The sequence below is a fragment of the Malurus melanocephalus genome, unplaced genomic scaffold, assembly GCF_030028575.1.
Source record: "Malurus melanocephalus ecotype Western Australia unplaced genomic scaffold, MMel_1.1 scaffold_166, whole genome shotgun sequence".
In the NCBI taxonomy this organism is placed as follows: Eukaryota; Metazoa; Chordata; class Aves; order Passeriformes; family Maluridae; genus Malurus; species Malurus melanocephalus.
In genome coordinates this window covers 1,372,068-1,398,846 of record NW_026623398.1, presented here as the reverse complement: position 1 = coordinate 1,398,846, position 26,779 = coordinate 1,372,068, and the positions used below count along the sequence as shown (strand labels likewise).

The 26,779-nt window shown below is 36.8% G+C and overlaps 2 protein-coding genes across 10 annotated transcripts in view; both read left to right on the top strand.

Annotated features, from left to right (window-relative positions):
* LOC130577098 (dystonin-like) overlaps positions 1–26,779 on the top strand; it is a 292,211-nt gene that overhangs the window by 152,972 nt on the left and 112,460 nt on the right. For all 8 annotated transcript variants that reach the window (XM_057372216.1, XM_057372215.1, XM_057372214.1 and 5 more), the window contains 17 exons: positions 190–285; positions 1,571–1,696; positions 2,075–2,227; positions 2,481–2,635; positions 2,823–2,949; positions 3,956–4,139; positions 5,018–5,175; positions 5,499–5,677; positions 5,887–6,025; positions 6,842–7,035; positions 9,314–9,476; positions 10,152–10,235; positions 10,325–10,432; positions 11,166–11,264; positions 22,482–22,616; positions 25,077–25,165; positions 25,750–25,882. In XM_057372216.1, the coding sequence (XP_057228199.1) occupies positions 190–285; positions 1,571–1,696; positions 2,075–2,227; positions 2,481–2,635; positions 2,823–2,949; positions 3,956–4,139; positions 5,018–5,175; positions 5,499–5,677; positions 5,887–6,025; positions 6,842–7,035; positions 9,314–9,476; positions 10,152–10,235; positions 10,325–10,432; positions 11,166–11,264; positions 22,482–22,616; positions 25,077–25,165; positions 25,750–25,882 (2,322 nt within the window). The remainder of the gene's footprint in view (positions 1–189; positions 286–1,570; positions 1,697–2,074; positions 2,228–2,480; positions 2,636–2,822; positions 2,950–3,955; positions 4,140–5,017; positions 5,176–5,498; positions 5,678–5,886; positions 6,026–6,841; positions 7,036–9,313; positions 9,477–10,151; positions 10,236–10,324; positions 10,433–11,165; positions 11,265–22,481; positions 22,617–25,076; positions 25,166–25,749; positions 25,883–26,779) is intronic.
* On the top strand, positions 14,751–21,813 carry LOC130577099 (plectin-like). 2 transcript variants are annotated; one of them, XM_057372223.1, is made up of 3 exons: positions 14,751–15,751; positions 15,849–18,617; positions 19,167–21,813. In XM_057372223.1, the coding sequence occupies exons 1-3, from the start codon at positions 15,704–15,706 to the stop codon at positions 21,081–21,083; spliced, it is 4,734 nt and encodes a 1,577-aa protein (XP_057228206.1). In that variant the 5' UTR covers positions 14,751–15,703; the 3' UTR covers positions 21,084–21,813. The 2 variants fall into 2 exon arrangements, with proteins under 2 accessions (XP_057228206.1, XP_057228207.1); XM_057372224.1 differs by having other exon boundaries at positions 15,716–15,755.

Below are 26,779 nucleotides of genomic sequence, written 5' to 3'. Positions count from 1 at the left end.
TGTAGTGACAGGGTTTCTTTGCCACATCTAAGTTGAACTTTCCCAGCTGCAGTTTGGTTTTCCAGGATGAGGTGGTCATGTTGAGCTGTTTGTGTTTGCTTCATTACTTTTGTGTTTTGTAAATTATGTAAAGGTATGCAAGTTTAAATTTTCATTTTAGTTTGTAAAATATATCTCCCTTCCTTCAAGGCTTATAGAGCTGCAATGCAGACACAATGGAGCTGGATTCTTCAGCTCTGCCACTGTGTTGAGCAACATTTGAGAGAAAATGCTGCATATTTTGAGGTAAGAAAGTAAATCAATCAGAATGTGAAACGTTATAAGTTTTGTCTGTAGTAAAAAAGTTCCACCAAATGCACTAATTGTTCTCTCACAGTAGTTGTGGAATAGACATTTGTCTTGTACAATCATTAGATGATAAACCGTGCTCCTACAGTGTTGCCACTCTGTTTCTTCACTATGGTTATATCTGTTCATAGCAGATGAAAATCTGGCCTGGGATTTTTTTCAGTGCTGCARATGCAAGTAGAGACTSTGAGAATGAAACCTTCTCTCCCTGCCATGCACAACTGCTGTCAGTAGAGCTTCTGCAGATGATGGAGTGTGGAGAATGGTTAGTGGTAGCCATGGGAGAACATGTTCTAGATGGCTATTCCAGGACTACTCAAAGCAAAATAGAGTGTGCAGCATTAATAATAAATAGAGCAGAGAGCAYCCTGACAGCAGACACATCCAATGAAACACCCATCTGATTATCTCATTGTCACCCATTCAATACTCAGCAAATGATGCAGTTATTTGATGAGCATGGTAGAGACAGAGGAGGTTCTGTTTGTTTTTAAATCACTAGTTTAAAACATTTAAATTRTAAGGATGAATCCTTAGTGTCTTCAGGGTGGCATGGTTGAAGAGAAAGAGGACTGATCATGGGGTGAGATGCCTTTGGACTGAGAAGGGTGAAGCTCAGAGTTGGCAAAGGAACACTGTAGAAGACAAAACAATTTGAGATGCTAGTGAAAGGAGGAAGAAACTGGAGTTCTGGATTTAAGAAGTGGGGCTTAAGGGAGAGAATGGGATTTCCCTTTGCAATCGTGCCTGATCAGGACACTTGTTTGGGTGTGCAGGTAGCCATGAAGAACTGCCAAGTGTGGCAGCTCATTTTGCTTCCAGCACAAATGTTTGCCCCAGCTGTGCTGCCTGGATCTTGCAGCTAATTTCTGCAGTTTATAGGCTTTGTCTGTGCTTTCTATATGAAAGTAATTGTAACTCCAAGGAAAGCAAGAGTGACTTAATAGAATTTTTTTCATTGCAGGARTGGTCATTAACTGTAGTTCAATAGCTGCAGAATTAATTTTGGATGTAGGTCGTACCAAGAATAACTGGTGTTACAGTGGGTGCCTTTTTGAAGAGTACTTTTAGACCTGAGATCAGGAGTAGTTGCATATGGTGCAGTGGTCACTTCAGATGATGAGACAAGGTTGTTTTAAAAGACAACACTTGAAAACTGCAGTGTAGCTGATTCCGTATTTTTTTAGGTTTAGAAATAACCTAGATAATTATTTCATCCTAGTTCTTCAGCGATGCCAAAGAAGCCATGGAATATTTGAAGAATCTGAAAGATACCATATACAGAAAATACAGTTGTGATAGATCAAGCAGCCTTCATAGGCTGGAAGACCTTGTCCAGGAGTCAATGGTGAGATCTATGGTAGAATCCTATTAACAGGAGTTACAATGAAACAAGAAAGGGTGTAGTTATGGTAGAATACAAAATGKTAAGATTATGTTAATGGTAAGATTATTGATTTAAAATGAAGGAAAAAGAGTTGATTTTTCAGAACTTATAAATAAATTACTATTTTTCATGATTTTTAAATACAGTTTTGTTTATTTATATTTGCAATACTAGATGTGGGAAGAGAGTGGCTTCAGAAAGATACTTTGTTTTTGTAAAATGTGTTACTTTTAGAAAATACAGTAGAAGGAGTCAGGGGGAAAAAGCGCAACAGGATCAAAGAGGCAATACTGTATTCTGGACATCTCTTATGACGTATTCTTTTCTTAACTGTTCTAGGAAGAAAAAGAACAACTCTTGCAGTACAAGAGCACAGTAGCAGGCCTTGTGGGAAGAGCAAAGGCAATAATTCAGCTGAAGCCAAGGAACCCTGACTGTGTACTCAAAACATCCATTCCAATTAAAGCCATCTGTGACTATAGACAAATTGAGGTTAGAAASTAAAATTTCCTCAAACCAATTACAGATGTAAGAATTCAGCTAAAGTTTCATTAATTACCATGTTCCTGGAGAAAACTGGGCTGTAAATTTCTTCCACCCTAGTAAACAAGAGCAAATCCTTGGGTTGGAACATTGGTTTTGTTGTTCTGTTGCTTATTTGTTGACACCATTTGCAAAAGTGCTTTGTACAGTTACTTTGTAATGCTTGGCTCACCAAATTATTCTGCTTTTCTGTTAATATTAGATAACTATTTACAAAGATGATGAATGTGTATTAGCAAGCAACTCCCATCGTGCTAAATGGAAAGTCATTAGCCCAAGTGGTAATGAGGCCATGGTTCCGTCTGTATGCTTTACAGTTCCTCCACCAAACAAAGAAGCAATAGATACAGCCAACAGGTAGGGACAAAGTAAAACTACGTATTTTCTATAAAATTAGCTTATATGAAGTTTGGTTTAAAAGAATATCTCACAGTTTTTGTTGGGTCTTTTTTTTTGGGGGGGGGGGGTTGGTTGTTCTGTTTTGTTTTATTTTTCTGTTTTCATGTGTTACTCTGATCAGAAGTTGGAATTTTTTTTGTTTCAGGATTGAACAGCAGTTTCAGAATGTTCTGGCCCTTTGGCACGAGTCACACGTAAACATGAAGAGTGTGGTGTCCTGGCGTTACCTGACAAATGAAATCGAAGCTGTTCGTGCTGGCAATGTTGCCTCAGTAAGTGCTATGGCTGAGAAGGGCTCTTAACCATTTACTGGGAAGTCACAGGAATGTACATACAGAACTGTATGATCAGGGATTTGCAGCCATCCTCATCTTCCTGGGAGTTGGTGGGTACTGATGTGGAATGACCTGCCTTGATCTGAGCAGTCTTTATGCAACTGCACTTGGGGAAGGAGCAGAGTGATGGTGTCAGGAAAACKACTGCAGCCAAGGCTCCTGTGGCCAGCAGAGACCTCCTGAAAGTAATGAACAGTGAATAAATTTGTTCTGCAATAGACTATMTTTCTGTATTCATATTGAAAATATTTGGGGAGATTAACTTCACCTGGCTAAGGTTTATCTTCGGGCAAATCCCCATTATTTCTCCATAATAACTGCAGTTGCTGTGTCTTACTAACAGTGGATCAACTGTGAAGAAAAATTTAGTCTTTCAAGGTGAAGACAGCTGAAAACTCATTCTTATAATGCATTTTTTCATTCTCATAYGTATCTGTAACTTGAAATTTTAAATAGCCCTATTTGTTAGGCCAAATTTTTCAGAAATGAAATAGTGATACCGATCTAATTACTGTTCTTTCTGACTAAAACTGTGTGAAATCAAAAACTGTTGCAAATAATATTTGCAGTACCCAAAATTATACTTTCCCACCTAATTTATCACTGTTTCTGTTGGGAAGAGGAATCTGAGCTAATTCTTGAAGCATTCCTGCTTGTCCTTGCTGTTGTTTGTTGCTGTGTGCCATTAGATGGGAGAAATGGAGTCTGATAAAGGGTTGGCTTAACACCAGATGGGAAAGWTTGAAAAGGATTTTGTGTTGAGTGTAAATTATCAGTTGTTAAGTGGACTCCAGCTTAGGGACAAAAAACTTTCAGAACGTCAGTTCTTTGACTTTACCATCTTAGTAATTGATCAGTGCTGCTTTTTGATAAAAAGCATTGCAGGAACTGTGTGAGCAATGCACCATTGCTGACTGGGCTTTGGGTCTATAATCTGTTGCAGATAAAGACAATGCTGCCAGGTGAACATCAGCAGGTTCTAAGCAATTTACAGTCCCGCTTTGATGATTTTGTGGAAGACAGCCAGGAGTCCAAAATCTTTACAAGCTCCGATACAGCACAGCTGGAAAGGGAAGTTAATGTTTGCAAGCAATACTATCAAGAGCTTCTCAAGTCTGCAGAAAGAGGTAAAACTTAGCTTAAAACAGTACAAAGATGCCCTTATGTGAGAGATTTTATTTCTTGATCTTGAGATCTCGTTTGTCATGTTGATACTGTTGTTGCCTGTGTTCTTTTGATCAGTCATCAGTGCTCAATTGCATTGTACAGAAACTCTTAATTTTTTTAAAATTTTGTATTTATTAAATTATATAAAAATATTGAAGTGTTACATAATATGCAGAATGCTAAAAAAAAAATTTACACCTTTGGATTTATTATTTGGATTACAGCTCACTGCTGAGTCCTGCATTGTGTTCGAGTACTGGAAAACYACTTGAGTACTTTATTGGGTTTGTAACAGAATTAGAACATTTTTTGCTCTGTTAAGGCTAGGAAAGTGTCCTATCTATTTTCCTAGCTCCACAGAATGGCTGTAGTTACTGCTCTCTTAATTCTGATTTGATACAGCATGAGCAGAAAGCTTAAAATATCTGTTYTGATTTGCTTTAGAGTAGTTGATGACTTAAAGAAATACAGTGCAAAGCTGATTACTTCGTTAGCATAGTTTACTACACTTCAGGAAAGATGAGGTGCCCTGTGCATCTGAAAGAGAGGATTTAATGTGSCTGATACCACTGATTAAAAGAATCAGTCACCGAGTTTAGCAATGTCTCCATGGTGTAATGCCATGCCTGGGCTGRATGATCACACTAATTTTTCATGTGTGAAGAGATGATTTAATAAAAAGAAAATGTAAGAGTTCCTAAAATTTGCCTAGAATCCAAAATTTCAATGGAAACTTGATGGCATTTTAGCCAGTCACAAAAAGACCTGTAGAGCAATGACATAGTAAAAATGTCATGAWGACTTTGCTGACTCACATGTGCCTTCATTCTTTCAACAGAGGAGCAGGAAGAATCTATTTACAACCTGTACATCTCTGAAGTCAGRAATATCAGACTACGACTGGAGAGTTGTGAGGAGCGGTTAATAAGGCAGATCCGGACGCCAATGGAAAGGGATGACGTACATGAAAACGTACTTAGGATTTCAGAGCAAGAGGTGAGCCTTTGAGAAGGTCTGTTTTACCTAGGAAAAGCTTTATTTGAAAAACAAATATATCCCAGCTTTTGAGTAAGCCAGGAAGGTTGCAGTGTACATTGAAAAGAGGAGTCAAATATTTAGCTTGTGTTTGTGAGAAAAAAGATACTGAACAATGGCAACTCCATTAGTTTCCCAATTTCACATATGTTTCTCTTTATCTTTTTTTAATGGTGTCCGCATCAAAAAAGAAAAGGAGGGCAGACCTGTACTCAAGGGATATGTAGAGGATATATTGGGTTAATATAGGATGAAAGCACTATCAATCACCTTTCATTTTACAGAAAYTGAAGAAAGAACTGGATCGACTAAAGGATGACTTGGGAGTCATCACAGACAAATGTGAAGAGTTTTTCAGTCAAGCTGCTGGTTCACCTTCTGTCCCTACTCTACGCTCTGAGCTAAATGTTGTTATTCAAAACATGAACCAAGTTTACTCCATGTCTTCCATTTTCATAGATAAGTATGTACTAGGCTATCTTCTATCACACATGTTCCAGTTTACAGTTTTCTCTKAAATTAAATCTATTAGTATGAATAATACTGATCAAGAAAAAGGGAGTTTTAACATTATTGTGTAAAGGGGTACCCTGTGACATGAAAAGGCTGAARAACACGAGTGTTGAGTGTTGATATTGATGGTTCAGTTAACAGGGGKGTACTGTTTTTCAGATTAAAAACTATAAATTTGGTGCTGACGAACACYCAAACAGCGGAATCGTTAGTAAAACACTATGAAACCAAGTTGTGTGAAGAAGAGGCAGTAACAGCTGACAAAAACAATATTGAAAATCTGATGGGTACATTAAAGGTAAGAGCTGGCKGGTGCCTTTTTGTGGGCAAATCAGAAAATAAAGACAAAAACTGTATTGCATCACCTGATTTGGTTACGCTGCGCTCTGTAGTGTGTCAAACATTGGCTTGTATTTAGTTTAAGACTATATTAGGACCAACATCCCAGAAAAAATGGCAGCTTTGGACCATTAGGATTTGGATAGTTTGAAAGCATGTAATGTTGATGCAAAATGTATTGAAGATCTGATCTTCCAAAAATAGCACTTGTTAATGCTGCAGTAAGATTTATTTTTCTCTTCAGAAGGTAGTATATACTTAAGGTAACATAAACATATATTTATGTTATATAAATTTATAATTTATAAATTCCACAAATAACATCCTTGCTACCACTTTGGTGTACTAATCAGGGTTTCCTAGGAAGTTTGAAAGACATCCTTGACAAATAGAAAGACTGAAGTTCAGGGTTTTTTTTGCTGCATATAACTCTTTTTGACATTGCAAATTATAAGTAATGCTTTTTTTGTTAGAATGATTGGCATCTGCCTAATATATTTTTTTAAATTTTATATAAGTTTATAAAGAGTGTTCATTTGATGTCTATGTTTTGATCTATGTAATGTGGGGATTGCTGTTATTTACAATTATTTTGCAGTTTATTGCTTCAGACCCATTCTGGTGCCACTTGGGTATTTGAGCAAGCAGAAGTAAAATACTAATTGAAATATTTTTGATTGGTTCATTTATACATTTTACTCATGTAAAATACTAATTTATAAAATAGCGTCACAATTTAGGAGTTAATCACAACTTGTCATTTCTCACCTACTAGCAATGGAGATCTGAAGTAGATGAGAAAAGACAAACATTCCATGCCTTAGAGGAYGAGCTGCAGAAGGCGAAGATGATCAGTGATCAGATGTTTAAAATGCACAAGGAACGTGATCTTGACTTTGACTGGCATAAAGAAAAGGTTGATCAGTTGGCTGAGAGGTGGCAAAATGTTCATTCTCAAATTGAAAATAGGTTTGTATGACTGTTTATTACAATCTGTTCATGTTTTATACTGGGATTTTTTATTATTTCTGAGGAAAAACAGTCAGAGATGAATGTTAAAACAGGTCTGAATAGTTTTCTGAACTGTTTTTGGAATATGCTGGGATGAAGACCTTTATTGTACTGTTGACAACGTTGCCTTACTTTTCCACTGGAAATATCTGTGACTATTAAGCTCTGAAAGATGAAAAGATACAGAAACTTACTACTTACTGATACACAGTAGAGATAAACTGTCCTTTTYCTTTAAAAATCCAAACCTGCAGAAATGGCTGACAGTCCTATGGAAATAACGTCTGTTTCTCCACATAATTAGTTCTGACAGGCTAARTTGATGAGCTGATTAATCAGTTATGATTGGATTCATGTTAATTTGCTTTTAATTACTCGAGTCTTAAGTCTGGAAGTTCTTAGCTTCCATTGACTTCTGTGATAATTTTGGTGCAATAACTTTTGGTGAAGTGCCTATTATTTTTTTAAATATCCAGTAGAGACAGTGCTCTAAATGCAGCCCTTCACTGTCAAGTTGATGGTGAAAAATGTTGCTCAGGTGCCCGTGCCTACACAAATGGGCAGATACAGCAGAACACACCTACCCGTATTTCTGAAAGAGGTGTCCATTCCTGGAAATGCTTTTTTCACCAGTCTTTACAGTTCTTTTTCTGGTATGTAGAGGAACCAGAACAGTAGAGACTAAAGGAAAAAGTATGGCCAAGTTGAGGAATTTCCTGCTGTACAGGCTGAATTTATTTCCTTTAAAGTGGGCTTTAGTTTGTCATCATAGATAGCCTGAACAAAAGCATTGGAGATAGTGCTGTTGATGTAAAAGTCCAACAAAAATCTGTCATGTTTTTGTCCTCCTTTTTTAAGGGGTGGATATACATTCAGGTGCAATATTGGAATTATTCCCTTGTAATTAACTACTTTAGTTGTGCCTGTTTAACATTGCTGGAAGTTAGAAGGAGGATGGGCAAAAGGTGACTCATTTAAAGCTGGCTGCAGAATGGCTATTTTAAGTTAGACCTCAGATTTTTTATCAGGTGTTAGTGTGACAAAATTTAGATGATTAAACAGTAGTTTTATGAGGTGCTGAAGAGTCCTTATTTCTTCAGAGAATAAGCRTGAAGCACATACTCTCCTCTCAGGATGGTATCCTGAACAGAAATGCTTAAAAATGACTGCTAATAAATACATAGTGGCTTCTGGTGTAAATAGGGCAGATTGTGGTAACTGCAGCACAGAGCTGTAAACAAGCTGCTTTCAGCAAATATTAACTCTCTTTCTTCCTACCAGCTTGACACTGATGATCATTATGTAAAAAGTCTGTACAAATATTGGCTGCGGTTATCATGATCCTTTCTCTTTTTCATGATTATTAGCTTTAAAACATGCTGAAGTAGGAAACCTGAGCAATAGAATTTCCTTTGCTCGYTCTTTTTAGTCTCCTTTTGACATCTTAAGAAAAACATTAGAGCAATTCAAAGTATTCGTTCCAAGTCCRACTGTAAAAGGTTGTTTAATTAGTATGCTTATTCAGCAAGTCTAACTCATGGTAGCAACCACCAAAATCACACCATGATAACAAGTAACAGTAGAAGGATTATGAAAGAAAAACTCAGTATGAAAATTACTGTAAGAAATGCACAGAACTCTCTTTTCAGTCAAAAACACGATTTAAATTTAGATGTACAATTACTACATCTAATTTTTGATGTAGTACATTTACTGTAGTTCAATTACTTTTTCACATTAGCATATTTGTTTATTAGTTCTAGTGKAACTCCTTCTGTTTTGTGGGAGGCACAGAGAGTATGGTGAACCACTACTTAACTCCAGCATGGCACACTTTCTCAATTYATAGGTCACATTTGAAATACTTTCACTTCTTGTAACAGAGCTGATTGCTGCAGCAGAGCCCTCCCTCTTTCCTGGAGTTCCCTGTGCTCGTGGAGTTTCAAGCATTTGAACACACTAATGAGGGATCTATAGAGTTTCTTGTGTGGTAGGATCTCTCCTGGATGTCCTTCATGACAAATGGGAAGGCTGCATCAAGCTGGGAGCCTTGGTGTTTGAAAAGTGAATTTGYTGTTTAATAAGTGTTCTTATAGTATAAACATACTATTATATGTGAGCTGTAGCAGAGCTAAGGCATTTAAAGCCTTTAAAGCTATATTTGCCTTAGTGTTGTATTTTTTTGTCTTTAACAATCATCTTCTCCCCTTTGATTTGTCTTCTAAAATAAAATCAGGTTGCGTGATTTAGAAGGTATTAATAAATCTCTGAAGTATTACAAAGATGCTTACAATTCTTTGGACACCTGGATTCAACAAGTGGAAGATACTCAGCGAAAGATTCAAGAAATACATCCTGAAAATAGCAAGGCATTGGCTAAACAATTGAATCAACATAAGGTATGAAAGGGATCTCATTGTGGGAAAGTACTGCTGTAGGCACTGACCAAAGAATTTCAAGATTAATGATCTCAATATTCTTTATTAATATGAGGGGCCTATATCCATCAGCCCTTACTGTAAAACTCCAAGTAATCACCAGATTTTATAACATTGTATTTATAATGCAGCCATGAATATATCACTAACTGACTATCGTCATTTTATAGACCAGACTGTTTGGCTCTCAGGTGCCCTTAAAACTTCTAGACTTGCCTTATCACATAATTTTATATTCTTTGCTGCTTTTTTAAATTTATGGATATAGAAATATTTTCATGGAAGCAGAGCTAAACTCAACATCTGTCTCCTGCAAGAAGGAAATGCAGTTTAAGTAGACAGGATAATGAATTATACGCATGAAATGATATATTCCTGATTTTGTTTTATGTTCACTAACCAACTATTAAACCTGGCAGTTTTTTCGCTACTTCTGTACTGTAAACCAGGTAAAGCTGAGGACATAGGCTTGAACATAATTACTAGTACTCACATGGATAGGAGTGTGTTAGATATTAGATAAAGTAGATGTTAGAGAAAAACTTATTTATATTAGATAATGTTAAAGTAGAACCGTTAATTATAGTAGTAATAAAATTAAATTTTTAGATGAAAATGTGGATTAATATTTTACAGATGCTGGTTTCTGAGATTGAAATGAAACAAAGCAAAATAGATGAATGCCAGAAGTATTCAGAACAATACTCAGCTGCTGTGAAGGTAACAATAACATTACACTGATAATCCTATCTTTTTAGTGTCAGTATCTTGTGTAATGCCAATGATTTTGTGTATTTTCTCTTTTACAGGACTATGAGTTGCAGACCATGACCTACAGAGCAATGGTTGACTCCCAACAAAAATCTCCAGTGAAGCGCCGAAGAATGCAAAGCTCTTCAGACTTCATCATTCAAGAGGTAAACAGGTTTCCTRTGACAGGAAAACGTATCTTTGCTTAAATCAGAGTATGCACAAGAATTTGGTTTTGGATGTAATAAATTAATATGGTAATCCAAGAAAGATAGGGGTTTTTCTCTATAGATACATGATATAATAAATATTCTCTTTCTCATTATGCTCCATTTTGGTAACAAGACAGTATAATGCAGCTGATTAACAAAAGTCACCCAAATTATAAAAAGCTGTATGAGAATTGTGCCTCAGTAAAGCTCTTTAGAGCTACCTCTGGACTGGATCTTGATCACATTAATCAAGAGTTCAACTTGACCATAGTAAAACTTACCAGATCTGGACACTTTGATAGATAATAAGCCAAATCTGCCTCATTTGGGTGTGAAAGATAAATCTGTGTCTCTGGTAATTGTTGGAGAGAGGAACAGTGACCAGCATGGCTTGCCCATCTTAAAACCTTTTCTTACAGGGGGAAGAATCAAGTGACTGTGAAGTCAAAACATTGTCTTCTGTTTCTTCTCCTTATGGATCTCCTCATAGATCCTTAGGATATATTTATTCAAGTGCACCTTGTTGACTGCACTGAACTTTGGAATCAAAATTAGGACTTTGGATTCCACAATCAGGATTTTGAAATAAAAATTGGGATAGATTCTAGAGTAGTCTCTACCACTTCTTTCAGGCTTAATGGGAGTGTTTACCTCTATGACACCTACCCCCTTCTTTGTCTCTTTACAGTTCATGGATTTACGGACTCGGTACACYGCCTTAGTCACCCTGATGACTCAATACATTAAGTTTGCAGGTGATTCTTTGAAAAGACTGGAAGAGGAAGAGGTAGGTCAACCAAGGGAAAAAGAACATCTAGCCAAAGAAAGAGCAATATACGTGTTGGAATAATTCACAAAGTTACCAGCAGATATGGAAAACTAAAATCTGTTATGTAGTGCACATGATACAGAAAYATAGCAGTGTTAACACTGTTATCACTCAGATAAGCAAAATCCTGTACCATCCATACATTTTACCAGTTCTTCCACCTAGAAAGACCTTATGATTCAATAAATTCTGATGGAGATGTAGTTTAAATACTAATAATTTTAATATCCTAGGACTTAGTCTTTTGGATAAATGCAGACATTAAGCTGAAGTCAAACTCACTTGTATATCCTCTGTAGGCCATGTAATATTCCATAGGATGCATTCTGCTCCACTTAACAACATACAAGGAAGTTTTTTTGACAGCAAATGTGATGCCCTSTTAATTAATTTCTGAAGCTAATTTGACCTGTTCAGTTATTTTTCTTTTCCTTCTGCTTTCCTACTTTATTGATTCCTTGTTGTCAAATGGCATTTTATTTATGCTTAGAGTTGCATCCTACTAGCAAGAATGGGTTATTGAAATTAGGTCTACAAATTAGTCAAAATACATGTTTGCTGCATAGCAAATTCCAAATAATTGAGAAAAAAGGCAAATTTGAAATTTTTCACTTTCTTTTGAAAACCATCTCTCAGAAAGTGGTTATGTAGTCATTCTTTAACAATGTAAGACTACATTGTTTCAGTATCGACTATATAAATTGGACAAAATTGGAGAATGCTACCATATAGATATAAATTTTAGTATTATTGTTACAGAAAGAAAAARGTTCTTAAATGAATGTATAATTCTGGTGGTGATTTTGTTTTTATTGGCTTTTCTTGCTATTGAATACTGCTGAACCAACAATAATAACAGCATGTATCTTTGGGCATCATCAGGTGGTGGAGCAAACGGATGGAAGTACATAATCTTTGTTGATAAGTAGCCATTATAACTGAGGATTTAGTATGACTAATAATGCTAATGGCAGGAAGGATAAAAAAAACAATCAAAGAACAAGGAAAGAAACATGTGACTGTCGATAGACTTCATGCTCCTCAAGAAAAAGGGAAATCTTTCAAAATGTTTCGAGTTTCAGTCTGCTCTCAGTCTCCAGGAGTGCCTTTTTGGAAATCAAGTACCCCCCCCCATCTTCCTTCCTCTTCTACTCCTGGCAGCCTTCTAAATCTTTGGTAGCTTCTTTGAAGATAGCCTAGGCAGGTTTCCAGTCTCARAGTAGTATAATGGGGTTTTCTTTTCTTTTTAATCAGGGTAGCAAATCAGAAAAAAAAAATCTTTTTCAAAAGACAAATAAGGTTTGTTTTCTTCTGGGAAGAAGAAAAATTCTTCAGACCTCTGAAGTCTGTGATTGCTCCAAGATTTTCTTTTATGTCAGTCTTTATTTCTAGCTCTCAGTAATGGCATTATGAAAGCAGAGAATAAGGAAAAAGTAAGATACTTTCCATCATATCTCAGTTTAATCCATGTGCTRTCATGCTCAGAGTTTACCAGAAGAGAATCAACTCCAGCAACCTGTGAAGTCGATTGAAGTCTTTCAACGTTTGGAATGTAATGAAGATCTTGAATTGAGAGAGGAAAAGAGACCTAATGAAAGCMTGATGGATGTGGAATATTTACAAAACCAGAACTCTTCCAGTAAACCTGAATACACAGAAAATAAATTGGAAATGAACAGAAGACAGTTAAATTTAGACAGATATGATAAAATCAAAACTGATAGAACATTGAAACAACTTCTAAATTTCAGTGATCAAGAGAGTAGCGTTAGTGGCAGCAGAGACAGTAAGCTACATACAGAGCAAGAGAGTCTGATGGGTTTTGGTAATGATAGTAAAGAAGAAAAAAATGGCAGAAAAGATTGTTTTGTTTCAACTGAGATCAGTGTGAGTGTGAACAATGATCCTGGTGAAATGTTAAATGAGCAAATTGCTAATGGAGAGAGACATAAAACAGAGGGAATATCAAAGCAGTTGCCTGAAGTGGAAATGATACACAAAACCACAGAAAACAGAAGTTCAAGAAAGGCAGGSAGTGATGTTTCAACAAAGGAAAATCACGAGATGCAATTAGAAAYGGATTTTGAACTAGCAACAAAGAAAGCTGAAGTTACTCCAAAAACTGGAAAGCAGGCTCTGGGTATCAGCCCTTACAAACAGCAACATTTGTCACAGAGAGCTCATTTTGAGTGTCAGCTTCAAGAGCATTGCTTTACAGAAAGCAAAAGCCATAACACTTCAAAATCTGTAGACAGAGAGTTTGAAGTGTGTGGTGGAAAAGGTGATTCTCTTTCAGGTGCAAGGGATGCAAGATCTTTWGAAAAAACTGCATCCTCTTTCAGAGAGCTGGCTGTGCACAATGGAAGTAACAAAACAAAGTTAAATCTGCAATCTGTGAGCAATCGAGGTGTTTGTTGTCATGTTGAAAAGGATACTGACAAACTGCAGAGAGCATCTTCGGATAAAGATTACTTCCTAGCAGAAAATGAAATTCTGGAAAAATCAAATTTAAATTCAAATGAAGCCAAGAATACAGTGCAAGAAATTTTAGCTGTTTCCTCAGGAAATATTTCAGAGAGTCACTATGCAGCAAAAGTCTCTGAATCCTATCCATTAGATTTTCAAGTGTCACCAGGGCGGAATGATCAACATTTAGGTGCAGAACTTTTAGGAAATGCTGGTGATTTAAATGCAAATTTAGGTCTCTCAGGAATTTTTTCAGGAAGAGAGGATTATTTTCCATTATCAGAACATGAACTAGAAAAAAAGCTTTTGAGTCACAATGAGAAAGAAAGCGTGAAGAAAGTACCACAGAGTAACCTTTATGGTTTGGACAACATAAATATAAGTGGGAAGAAGCAGAGTGGAGAATACAGGGTAGAACAGGGTCAGAAATGTAAAGATTTATTGCTAGCTTCAGGAGGGAACAGTAAAGATAAGAATCATAGGACAAAGGCCTCTAGAAAAAACACTGAAGTCCAGAAAACATTCGATAAAAAAGTAGGCATAAAAGCCTCATTTGAAAAAAAAGAAAAACAAATAAAAAGAGATAAAGATAATGAAGAGAAAAGGAGCACAACTATTATTAAGGTACCAGAGTTTTTWTGCAATGTAAATGAAAGAGTTAATCTAAGAATGATTCTCAATCAATCCAAATCAACATTTGAATCGCAAAATGCATCAAGGTCAAGTGATTTAAGGTTGATTGAACATAATTTAAACAATGAATATGCTAATGATGCATCAATTACTGTGCATTTTGAGATGCTTAGATTTTTTAAATTTTTAGAAATTAATTTTTATGTTTATTTTGTGTTAATATTTGCCATCCTTTTCTCCACCCAGCTGATGCTCAGCATGTTCATTAGAAAAATAAAATCTAAGAAGGTACAGTTTGTGACTGTATCTGTATTTTTAGGTCTTCTTTTTCAAGCTTAATACATTAGGTTTTGTGTCTTTGTTAGAATAAGAGACCTGATAGCAAATCAGTTAAAATATTTTGTTTCTTTTGTGGGCTGTTCAAAATTACAATACAGGAAAATATGGAGAGGAACTGAAGAAGCTGCCTTTGCATTAGCCTTTTAGGAAATGTCTCACATATCATATGAAAAATTAAGTCAAACTGGTAAATTTTAACTAACTCAACATTTTGTTTGTTTGAAAATGCTGCTGTCATTACCCTTCGTGCCGTGTTTGTGTGATCATAGGAATATAGGTGTGCTCTTACTTCATGTTAGCTCACATTTGGTAACTTAGCACCAAGTAGTGCTAATGAAGACAAGGTATGTATAGTTTCAACTATATTATTATTGGTGATTACACATCTTGCTTARAAGAGTTGCTCTGGATCTGCCAATATGTGGAGACTACTAGCCAACTGGTTTTCATTAGRAGTTTCCTAATTACCATGTTTACACTTTGTGTCTACACTGCAGAGCAGCTGTGCTCTTACTAATCCCTCAGCTGAGGCAGGGGATACATTGGGACCGGGGAGCGCACTGTGGAGCACAGATGTACTGGGGTTTAGATACTTCTCTTTCTGGAGCTCCTGCATCTTGGTTCTAACTCTAGATACTGCTTCTATTCTTGGAGGGGATTTCTGAACTTTTCTTATGTCATTTGTGCTTGCAAGCTTCAATTCTTCTAACAGTTCCTGCTGAGCTCATTGACAAATGGTAGGCCACTTTCTCCGTGGGAATTCTTGCACACTGTGTTTGGCTCATGGTTTGCTCTACCTATTTGTTTGGAGAGAAAGCCTATGCAAACTGGCGTTGCTTTCCGCTAAGAGGCATCTGACTGAAGTGAGAGGCTTCAGGACTTCTTCGCTTTGTGGATGTCTTTGTCAAGGGTTTCATGTTTGGCTAATGGTGACTTCCTGAAGCCTTCAAGAGAAGGTGATGGTGGTGGGAACTGCTTGTCCTCCTTTCTGGACGTTCCAAATATATGTGAGTAAGTATTTTCCCTCCTGCTTTTCTAAGAGCCTAATATGTTCCATATGCTGTATTACAAAAAGTGCATTCCAACTTATTTACTCTTTTACAGATTTTAAGAAATAAGGAAACATCTGCACGTCAGGCATATTCAAATCTAATGGCTCAGCAAAATAGCACAGTKGATGAGAATAAAAAACTCATGGGAAAGGTAAAAACACTTGAGGAGATGTTGGAGAATATGAAGAAACAAAAAATCCAGGTGGAACAGGAGCTCCCTAAAGTGAGAGAAGCTGCAGAAAAAGAGCGGAAGAAGCAGCAAAAGGACATGGAGGAGATGCGTGTTCAGAAAACCAAGGCCGAGCAAGAGGCAAAGCAGTGTCGTATGGATCTAGAAAGCATTGAGAAAGATAAAGAAGATGCAGAGCAGGAGTTGGAGTGTGTAAAGCAGTTCATTTTTCAGGCAGAGACTCAAAGAAGTATACTGGAAGAAAACCTGCGTGCTTTTCGAAATGAAATAGAAGAAAGCACCTTTACCAGAAGAAACCTTGAAGAGCTTCTAAGAAGAAAAGATASTAATCTTCATGATTTAGAGAAACAAAAAAAAACCTTGATGCAGGAACTGAAGAAAAAAACAGATGGAGAAGAGAAACTTATGAAGCTCATCAAGCAAATGGAACATGATCTTGACTTTAAAWTGAGCCTATCAGAAATAAAGCTGCAAGAAAGAGAAAGAACTGGATCCAGAAGGAAGGTTGTTGAAGGCACATACTCTGTAACTMGGGAAACTTCCCTGCCAACTTTCACAGCTGGGCAAGGCAGCCATTGTAGGATTGATTCTGAAATTACGAGTTTCCAGAAGAAACTAGAAGCCAAGAAAGTAGAAGAGCTTAAACAAAAGATAGATGAGTTGACCCTTGCTAACAAAAAAGCTGATAAAACGATTAAAGACCTGAAATATGAAATTAATGAAATTGAGCTTCAAAAATCATCAACAGAAGAAAAGTCTCGCTTATTAAAAGAAAAACTAGATAAAGTTAACAGTGAACTTAAATGCCTAAAAATTAAATTGGAGGAGAAAGACCAAATAGAGCAGGGATATTTGCAACAGTTGAAAGAACTGGACAGGCAGCTACAGCGAAGCACAGATAAAGCTGAAGAGATGATGCAAGAAGCTATGGATCTTAAGAAAATTAAGATGAATTATCAGGAGGAGTTGAAATCTCTTCAGCACGAAAAGACACAACTAAAAAGAGAAGTAGAGGAATTAACCAGATCACTGACAAAAACTGAAATCACCATCCAACATTTAAATGCACAAATCAGTTCCCTTCAGAAAGAGAAGCTGGCAGCTGAACACAGAACACAGTCATGCAAAGGAGAAGCAAATAATCTTCAAGACCAATATAAGAAAATTAAAGAACAGTTGCTTCACAAAACCAAGGTAGAGAATGAAAACCAGCATGAAATTCAGATGCTGAAGAATGAATTAACTAAAAGCAATCAGGTGTCAGAAAGATTGAAACAACAGATAGAAGAGCTTAATAAATGGAATACTGAAACAAAACTACAGATGAAGCAAATTCAGTCTGAATCAGAGAAGATGGCTTTGGAGAAACAAAATATTCAGAGGAAAAATGATGCATTAAAAGCTCTAGCAGATGGTTTCAAAGAACAATTGCGTACAACMAATGAACAATTGCACAAGCAAACAATAATTGAGCAAGAATTCATATGTAAAATCAAAAGCCTAGAAGTTGATCTAGCCAAAACAAAAGATTTAGCTAATGACTATAAACAAAAATGTGATAAACAAAATGCTTCCACCCTTAGCATTGACCGGGAGATTAAAAATTTAAATGCTCAGATGAATGCTCTAACTATGGAAAAGAGAATGAGTGAACAGAAGATAGAGCTACAACAAGCTCACATACAAGAACTAAGTAGCAAATTAAAAAAATTGCAGGATGAACTTCATCAGAAGACTCTGGATGAACAGATGGCACGCAAAAAGATGATTCTGTTTCAGGAAGAATCCATTAAGTTTAAACACTCTGCAGAGGAATTTAGGAAAAAAGTTGAAAAATTACTGGAAAGCCATAGCATGACAGAAAAGGACATTTCTGGTATAAAACTAGAATGTGTTGCTCTTCAGCAAGAAAAGCATATGGCTGAGGAGAACATCATATTTTACAAGAGGCAAATGGAGGATCTGCAAGAAAGGCTTAAAAAATGTCATGAACAACTACAGCAAGAGAAGCAGGCTGAAATGGACTATCACCAGAAGTGCAGGAAACTCGAGGAAGAGCTGGAAGCACAGAAGCGCGTGGTTGAGAGCTTGAAACAGAAGATGGATCTGCAGGTCAGGGAGAGTGAACACAGGTTTCTTTCATTTCAGAATGAAGTTCAGCAAAACAATAAGCTCCAAGATTCTGGATTTAAATTGAGCTGTGAGAGAAGAGGGAATGATTTCAATTACCTGAGTGAGACTGCAGCTAAAGAATTTGAGCAGCTTCCTCCACATACAAAACCAAGTTCACCTTTGTTAAGGCAGAAACAGGAGAGATCAGGTATTAAATCTGATCAAATAGAAGAAAATACATTGTACGTGAGTGCTGATGATAAAATACCCAGAGAGGTGCAGTTTCAGATGTCAAGCATAAACCAATCATTAGAAGATTCAAGTTCACAGTCTTTTACAGAGTTTGTTTCACAGATGAGTACGCAGTTCCAGATAACTTTTGATAAAGCAAGTCAAATCTCTGGAACATCTGAAAGGGACACACTGAGAAACAGGAACCTACACAGTTCCAGACAAACTATCAGACACGGAGAAGACACAAAACATGAATTAGGAGTGGTAAACCTGCATCCCTTGGAGGTACACACAACATTTTGTGGGGGTTTGCCTTCCTAATGCTGCTTTTTACTAGTTTGGTTGGTTGGTTTTAATTATTCTTTATTACTATTCTGTTTAAAATTTCTTATGTTCCTGCCTTGGTGAAGGGAACCRCTTCTGTCTTACTTAACACAAAAAGCTTTATGTTAAACCTTATTATCAGACTTGTTAATGTCTAAAGAAATTATTTTAAAAGTTTGTATTGGAAATAAGAATTGACATACACTTGTATCATTATTGGCCAAAGTAAGCTTTGATTAACATCTGTAAGCTCATTTAGTAAAAAACAACAGTAACTGATGCTTAGTCTAGTCATATTCCTGTTATTGAATAAATATTTGAAATGGCAAATGCAGTTCAAAACTCAAGCTCTCTATRTATTTCTCCTCATCAATTCTAGTAGCAGTTCTCTTTTCTGACTTGCATTCAAGTTCTCCCTTTGGTTTCTCTGGTGGCGGATTTAGGAGTGAATGATGTACAGCACAGTTTGCAGTTGTATTTCTCACTGTGTSAAAAACTTCCTATTTACAGATAGTGAAGAACAAGCACTATGACATGCATGTTGAAGTCACAACATTAAACCAAGAACATGACAAGACTTTTGGTAATGAAGAGAGAATGTTTCAGGGATACAAAACTTCCGAAGGGTTTAGGAAAGAAGACTTTGCAAAGATGAGCTCTTTCTTAGGAGAAGAGGTTTTGAGAACTGTTGATGATACTACTCAGCTGGAGTATTTTACAGAGGAATATGATACTATTAAATTTCAAGGTCTCCGACATRATGTAACTGCCAGACAGTTGATCGAAGTCAAACTTTTAGACAGGGTCACAGTTGAGCAACTCATTTCAGGGCAGAAAACTATTGATGAGGTTCAGAAAAGTCTTGRAAAATTTTTAACTAAACCTACAGCTATAGCTGGGCTGTACCTTGAATCCAGCAAAGARATACTCTCTTTTGCTGTAGCAGCAAAGAGAAAAACCATAGGGAAAGCACTGGCATTAGCATTTTTGGAGGCCCAAGCAGCTACTGGTTTCATTATTGATCCCACAACAGGTCAGAAATTCTCTGTTGATGATTCTTTTGTTACAGGGCTTGCAGATAGTGAATTCAAGAGTAGATTGCTTGAGGCAGARAAAGCTGTTTTGGGTTACTGCTATTCTGGGAAAGTGCTGTCTGTGTTTCAGGCTGTGGAAGCTCAACTTTTAGAAAGACAAAAAGGTAAAAATATCCTTGAGGCTCAAATTGCAAGTGGAGGKGTTATTGATCCTGTAAGAAGTGTTCGTGTACCTCCAGAAGCTGCCGTGCAGGTTGGCTTGCTTAATAATACAATTTTTAAATTTTTGCATGAACCTTCAAGTAATGCAAAATGTTTCCACAATCCAAATAATAGGAAGGCTATGTACTACTCTGATTTGCTGAAAATGTGTTTGTTCAGTGTAAGCAGTAAATGCTTTCTGCTTCCAGTTGGTGAAAGGAAAATAAGCAGCCCATCAGCAGAGAAAAGTCATAAAATTTCTGTAGTAAATGTTGACACAGGAGATGAATTGACTTCATATGAGGCTTATCAAAAAAATTACATTGATAAGGCTACCTATCTTGAGCTTTCAAAGCAGGAATTTGATTGGAAGGAGTCCACATGTTTTGACTCTGATGGCAATTCTTTTCTTTTGCTTACAGATCTTAAAACGGGTGTACAGTTCAATATTGAGGAGACCTTAAATCAGGGAAGAATTGACAGAGCATTAGTCAACAAATATAAGGAGGGCTTAATCACAGTTAATGAGTTTGGTGATATTTTAGTTAGCAGTTCACAGCCAAATAAAAATTTAAACAGTCCTATTGCAGGGTTCTGGCTTTCTGAAACCAATGAAAGAATTCCAGTCTTGAAAGCCTCACGCAAAAATTTGGTAGACAGAGTTACTGCCCTCCGATGTCTTGAAGCTCAGGTTAGTACTGGAGGTATAATTGATCCATTTACGGGGAAAAGGTACAGTGTTTCAGAAGCTTTGCAAAGGGAGTTAATTGATGATGTTTGTGCCAAGCAAATCCAGCAGTGTGAGCTGATCTTTACTGGGATCATTCATCCTGTAAGGAACACTGTTATGTCAGCTGTTGAAGCTGTGCATTTAAGTGCCATAGACAAAGAAATGGGCATGCGCTGCCTGGAGTATCAGTAYTTGACTGGTGGCTTGATAGATCCAAAGTCTCATTCCAGGTTAACAATGGAAGATGCAATTAAGAATGGTGTTATTGATGCTATCACAGCTACAAAGATGAAGGATGAAAAATTGCACATTAAAGTTTTAACGTGCCCCAAAACGAAGAAGAAGATAACCTACAAAGAAGCTTTAGAGAGAGCTGTTTTTGATTGCCACACTGGGCTGCGGTTGTTAGAAGCAGCTCAGCCTATGAAAACGGGAATTTCCAGTCTTTACTATAATTCATAGTGGATGAAACATATCAGTACTCATTTTGGGCTCTGCTTTAAAACCTGTGAAAKTTAAGGAGAAGATCTGTGATGGCCTTTATGGAAAATCAGAAATAGCATTTTCTAGCATTAATGAGTTGCTGTAAAACTAATTATTGTGAACAGCTGATTAGCATAAACCAYTGAAACTGAAATTAGATATTACTTACTGCAAAACTGAAATTTATAGACAGGCAGATTCATAATTTCAAAACGCAATCTATGTGTTCAGTCTTTACCTGAAGGCCTTGTCTGTTGTTACCTTAAATGTAGATAGAGTAAATGAGAAATTGTACTGAGGCTGGTGAAGTTAATGTTAGTGCAAAGTGGGTAGACTTAGGTGAGACAAGAATCATATTCGTACACTGAAGATTGAGAGGGATTGCCCATTTTGTGAGTGAAMACAGTGTAGTATTTCATATGACCTGTTATTTAAATTAAAATTACAAATATGTTTGCAGATACCGTTTGTTTCATTAGAGTGGCAATAAAATATACAAGGATTAAATCTGCAATACWGTAAACACACATGCATCAGTACTTTTTCGCACACTGGTATGTCATTAATTTTAATGGGCAGCTTACACCAAAAARTTGTGTGTTGTGTCCTGAGTTTTTCTCTCATTACAGGTTGGATTTTTTTAGAATTGTTTTCTTTAATAGGCAAATGAATTAAAACTACGTATCAAATTTTAAAAAATCAAATGAAATTAAATCCATTTTCACTTGTGGTAATGGAGGGGTTTAAGCATGTTTTCTCCGTATTGATGAATGTCCACCTAACAGATTGTGCTTATATGAAAGGAGTATGTTTYTCTGTGCGGAAAGAGATTAAATGTCTCAGTATTTTACTTTTATTTTTCATTGTTTTCTGTAGACATAAAAACAATGTATTCTTCCTAGTTGTAATTTGATAGTCCACGTGCATAATTTCCAAAATACTGTTATCCTATGCTGGTTGTACATATTCTTACCTGAGGGTAATGCAAAGGCAGCAATTCAAATATACTTTATATGCAAGTATTTTTTAGATTTTATGTGCTGAGCAATGGCTGGGAAGCTATGCTTTTTCTCTTTATCAGTCATTTTATAATGATTGTATGTGTGTATGAATAAGCACCTATATCATAATTACAAGTCACTTGAGTGATTCTTTTGTTAATGTCTATAATTATGTGGCATTTTTGTTCCTACATCAAGGTGTCATAGTAACGCATGTGGTTGTGAATAAAAAGAAATCATYTAATGTTTATGTGGTGATAATAATGACATCATGGTAGAATTATTATTATGTCCATAGTGTTTCTATGGACATTAATGTTACGTATTTCAAGAATTCACGTTTACATGTTTTTTTATAATTCATGGCACTCATCAGAAATCAATGGAAGAGGAAAAGAAGGAACATGTTGAGAAAGCTGGGGATTTACTCAAATGGGTGTCAAACCTCAGCAAGACACTCAGCAAAGAAGAAGGAGAAAAGGCTGAAAAGACAGATTTACCTAAGCAGCAGGTACACAGATGTCTTTTAATAAAACACCACTTGCTCTTTTTAGGTTTTTGCATGGATTAAAATGCCAAAATATCCATAAATACATTTTTTCCCTACAAACCACCATCCACATTTTCCTCAGGATGTAATATCACATTTGTTTGTGAGTAGAGGGTTGGGTAAATGAACATCAATGTTTTGGGGCACAAGCATGTTCCTCAGGAAGAAGATTCCACTGCTTTTTGCAGATCTAACGTGTGACATGTTCTGACACTGCAAAATACCATTTTAGAGAAACTGGACCCTGCACACTTATACTGAGCCTCCGTAGACAGAGAGTACATTCTGTCAGGATGGCATTTTGTGCACCAGGAAGGGGAAAGTCAGTAGGAGGGGCCTGAGGGCCAAGTTTCTATTTATTTGCTTTTGGAAAGTTAATGTGAGGGGTCCTCTTGAGGAATAATCAAAACTGCTGTCCTGGGAAGTGCAGCAGCTGTTGACTGAGGCCTCTTTGTTGTCACACCCAGACCACAGGCTGTTGGAAGAGCCCACCTTGATACCTTTGTGTTTAACAGGACACTGTCACTGTCTACAGTTGTAACTGACCATAAACATCAATCTGTGAAGTTTCCTGTCATTTCTAGGACCTCCTCTGCCAGGCTTGCCCCACAAAAAAYAGCTTAGTTTCACCTACAAAGGTTTCAGTCGGTGAAGGCCTACCTGCCCGCTGAGCAGCAGAGGGACAGAGCGGTGCCTTGCCCACATTTCTCAATACAGGGCTGGATGTGTCGTCATGCAGACATGATTTTGGGCCTCCTGGCAGCCTGTTCCTGTGTTTTTATTTTGGTGATGCTGGCTGGTGCTAGAGCCACTGGAGCAGTGTGTGCATAATCCAGCTTGCTGTTTGGGAAGGTTGGCAGTCCTGATGGCCRCTGCTCCAGGACACAGCTTGTTCAKAGACCRCAGTGCTAGCTCTGAGTTTGTCCCTATATGTACTGGAGGAAGTRAACTTACATTGATTTGGACATTGATTGGTAAATTGCTTGTAGTTAGGATCAGGATTTGCAAAAGTGTTCAGAGCAGGTCCTCTTCTGCCCTTGTTAATGACAACACTGCAAACCTTTATCAGTGTTGGGTCAGCACTCAGCTCCTTAGGACATCCCAGCTTCCCACAGCAACTGTGGGTGTCATCTCCTCAGTCCAACCTGAGCCTTCAGTGAGTAACCTGTAAGCTGTCTGCCTTGGCTTCCTCTGGACATACTCCTTCCTGTGGGATATGGGTGTGTGCTGAGGGCCTTTGCTTCCCTTGTGAAATAGCCTGGTGAGGCAKCTGCACCTTTCAGGGTGCTTGGGTTTGTGTCTGCACTGACTAGCAGTGGCACCTCGAAAAGTTATGTTGAAACATGCAGAAACTGGTGATTTGATAGCTAATGTCAGCTGAAATACATTTGGCACAGTGGACTGCTGWTGCTGTGGGGTGTACAGTTGCCAGTACCTGGGAAGAGAAGCTGATGCCAGTAGTGCCAGGGTGCACACAGCAGCCACAGTGACACTGCTTCCCTGAGTAAAGTGGATCTCATGACCCCAGCTGCTACTTCAGCCTGCTCACATCATCTTGCCTAGTGCATGCAGTGGTTTTCTTGGTTCTGTGCAAGCAGCACAAGTGAGTTTGTGGCTTGCTGCTGGTGGTTGCAAAGGGAGACTGTTTTGGTACAGTGCACACAAGGACAGAATTGATTGTGCCCRCCAGACCCAGGTGAATGAAGGGCCCAAGCACCTTGTTTGAGTTCTAGCACCTACCTTGAAAATACCTCCAGCTTGCACACTCCCTTTTGATAATTTGTCTTTGTTTATYCAAATGAGTGCATTTCTTTGTAGAGACTGCAGGGATATTCTCAGGAAAGTTAGAAGATCAAATTCTCACAAATTCTTCTACCAGAACAATTCCGGTAGTGAGACTGACASAGAACTGATAGTGTGGAGAATATTAATTAATAATTAATATTTTCCAAGTGTCTCATCTTGYATTTGTCTCTGTTAGTGATTGCCATAAAGGCTTGTGGTCTTCTGATATGTTTTTCAAAAGTTTGTTATCTCTGATTTTGGTGAGCAACTTCTTGACATGACCATYGTACACAACCTTTATAAACCTGCTGTAAATTGTGGCAACTATAAGAAGTGATTTTAAATTATTTGGTAATTTTCCATCAAATGACATTCTGAAATGTATTCTTTTTGTTTTGCCCAATAGTTTTCTAACAAACAGCTTACTTAATCCAAAGGCATACCACAATGACTTTCCCTTATAGAAATGATAAAAGCTCAGTAAATAATATTGCTCTAATGATAGCCAGTATTTTTTAAAAAATCAAACTCTTATATTATTGAGATTAGTCCCAGATACAAATACAGTTTTGTTTGTTTGTTTGTTTGTTTTTATGTACGTAGTTAAGTCTTGAACACAGGTTATTTATTTTTCAGATTTCCCTTCATGAAATGTCAACCAAGAAAGAACAAATAGCTGAAGCTCTGCAGACTACTCAATCATTTTTAGCTARGCACTGTGACAAGTAYGCAATTTTTTTATTTTTCAAATAATGCTAATTAATTGGATTAATACATACAATTTTCTTTAAAAGAAAWCATATCTTCATCTTATAGTTCYAGTTGCATTTCATGTACAGTTCAGGGTATTTCGTCTTCTCATTTGGTATTTATTTCAAGAATTTGACTTAATTTATATACTTTTGGTAATCTTAAAAATATTAGATATTTAAACTTTCATTTGAAGTCAAAATAATTACCAAATTTGTAGTAAATAGGTACTTGAACTACATATCTTGTGACATTATTTCATCTGTGTATGAAAACAGACAGTTTAAGATACTAAATTGCTGAGATATCTCATGACTGCTTGTTGGTTCTGTTACCTGTCTTGACTGGTAATCAGTAGACAAAGGCCCCTGCAAAGATTAAATGCTTCTTTTCCTGAATAACTGCAATCAAATTGTAGATTTCTTGAACATCTTTGTAATTTTCCAGACTACTCGTGCTCATTTTTGCTCCCCATTTTTAAGTGAAGGTAGGCAGGTCACTCCCAACAAGTTACAAATTATCCAGAGATCTCCTTCCTCCATTTTTTTTTTCATAATAGAATGACAGATGAAGAGAGACATGAAATGGAAAAGCAAGTTAGATCCCTCCAGGAGAGCTACAGCWTGTTATCCAATGAAGCTTTGAAGCAGCTGCAGGAAGCACATCTGGGTGATGAAAAGATGGAAGAAAAGGTAACAAGATTGAAATTTAGATTTCAGTCTCTCTTGAGATTTACTGCATGGTTTTCAAACCACACATGATGAGCAAAAGAAGAAGCTGCAATTAACAGGAACTTGATATTTAATTGAAGGTGTGGTGTATTTGCTATGAAATAATGTATGTGACCTTACCTGTGCATATGAACATTCTATTCATCAGAATTCTTTTGTGAAKAGTCTTAATAATGTGTGCCTTGCATGAAGAAAGATAAGCAAATCATTCATCTCTTAACTCTTCTCTTAAAAGCCATYCTCTGACTGCTAGATAAGTCTGTGTTTCTGCTGCAAAAATCACACCATAAAATAACATGTTAATCTCTCCCATATATCACTCAGAAATGTCTTAGAAGAGATCTACTTCCAGTTTTTCTTAAAATTTTTCTGGGTGTGAGAATGGGAGGATATAATACAATTAGCTCCGAGACATTATGGATATATGTTTGTTAATGGACATTAGTCTTAAATATGGAGTTCTCAAAAATTATCTTATAGTGAGTGTTCTCATAAACATACAGAGGCAGTGTCCGTGTAATGAGTTCAAATAATATTGCCAAACTGACTTCATGCTTTCCATGCAAACTAAATGCAATATTTGGTGCTAGAGTATCTGATTCCATTTTGTTGAGTGTATATACAGAAATGCTGTATGCTGTAAACATGATAGCATGGTTATGTTGAATCACATACTGTTTCCAAATATTCTAACCTTTCACAGACATTTAAAGCATGAAAATGTGTCTTTCAGGTATATGTTCTATTTGCTCTCTCTGCAATCATTTCTTCTATTGTCTTCCACTAACCTTGTTTATGTATGCAAAGCATAGGTTTTCAATTCACAGATGCATGTTGGTTTTAAATCTTTTATCACAT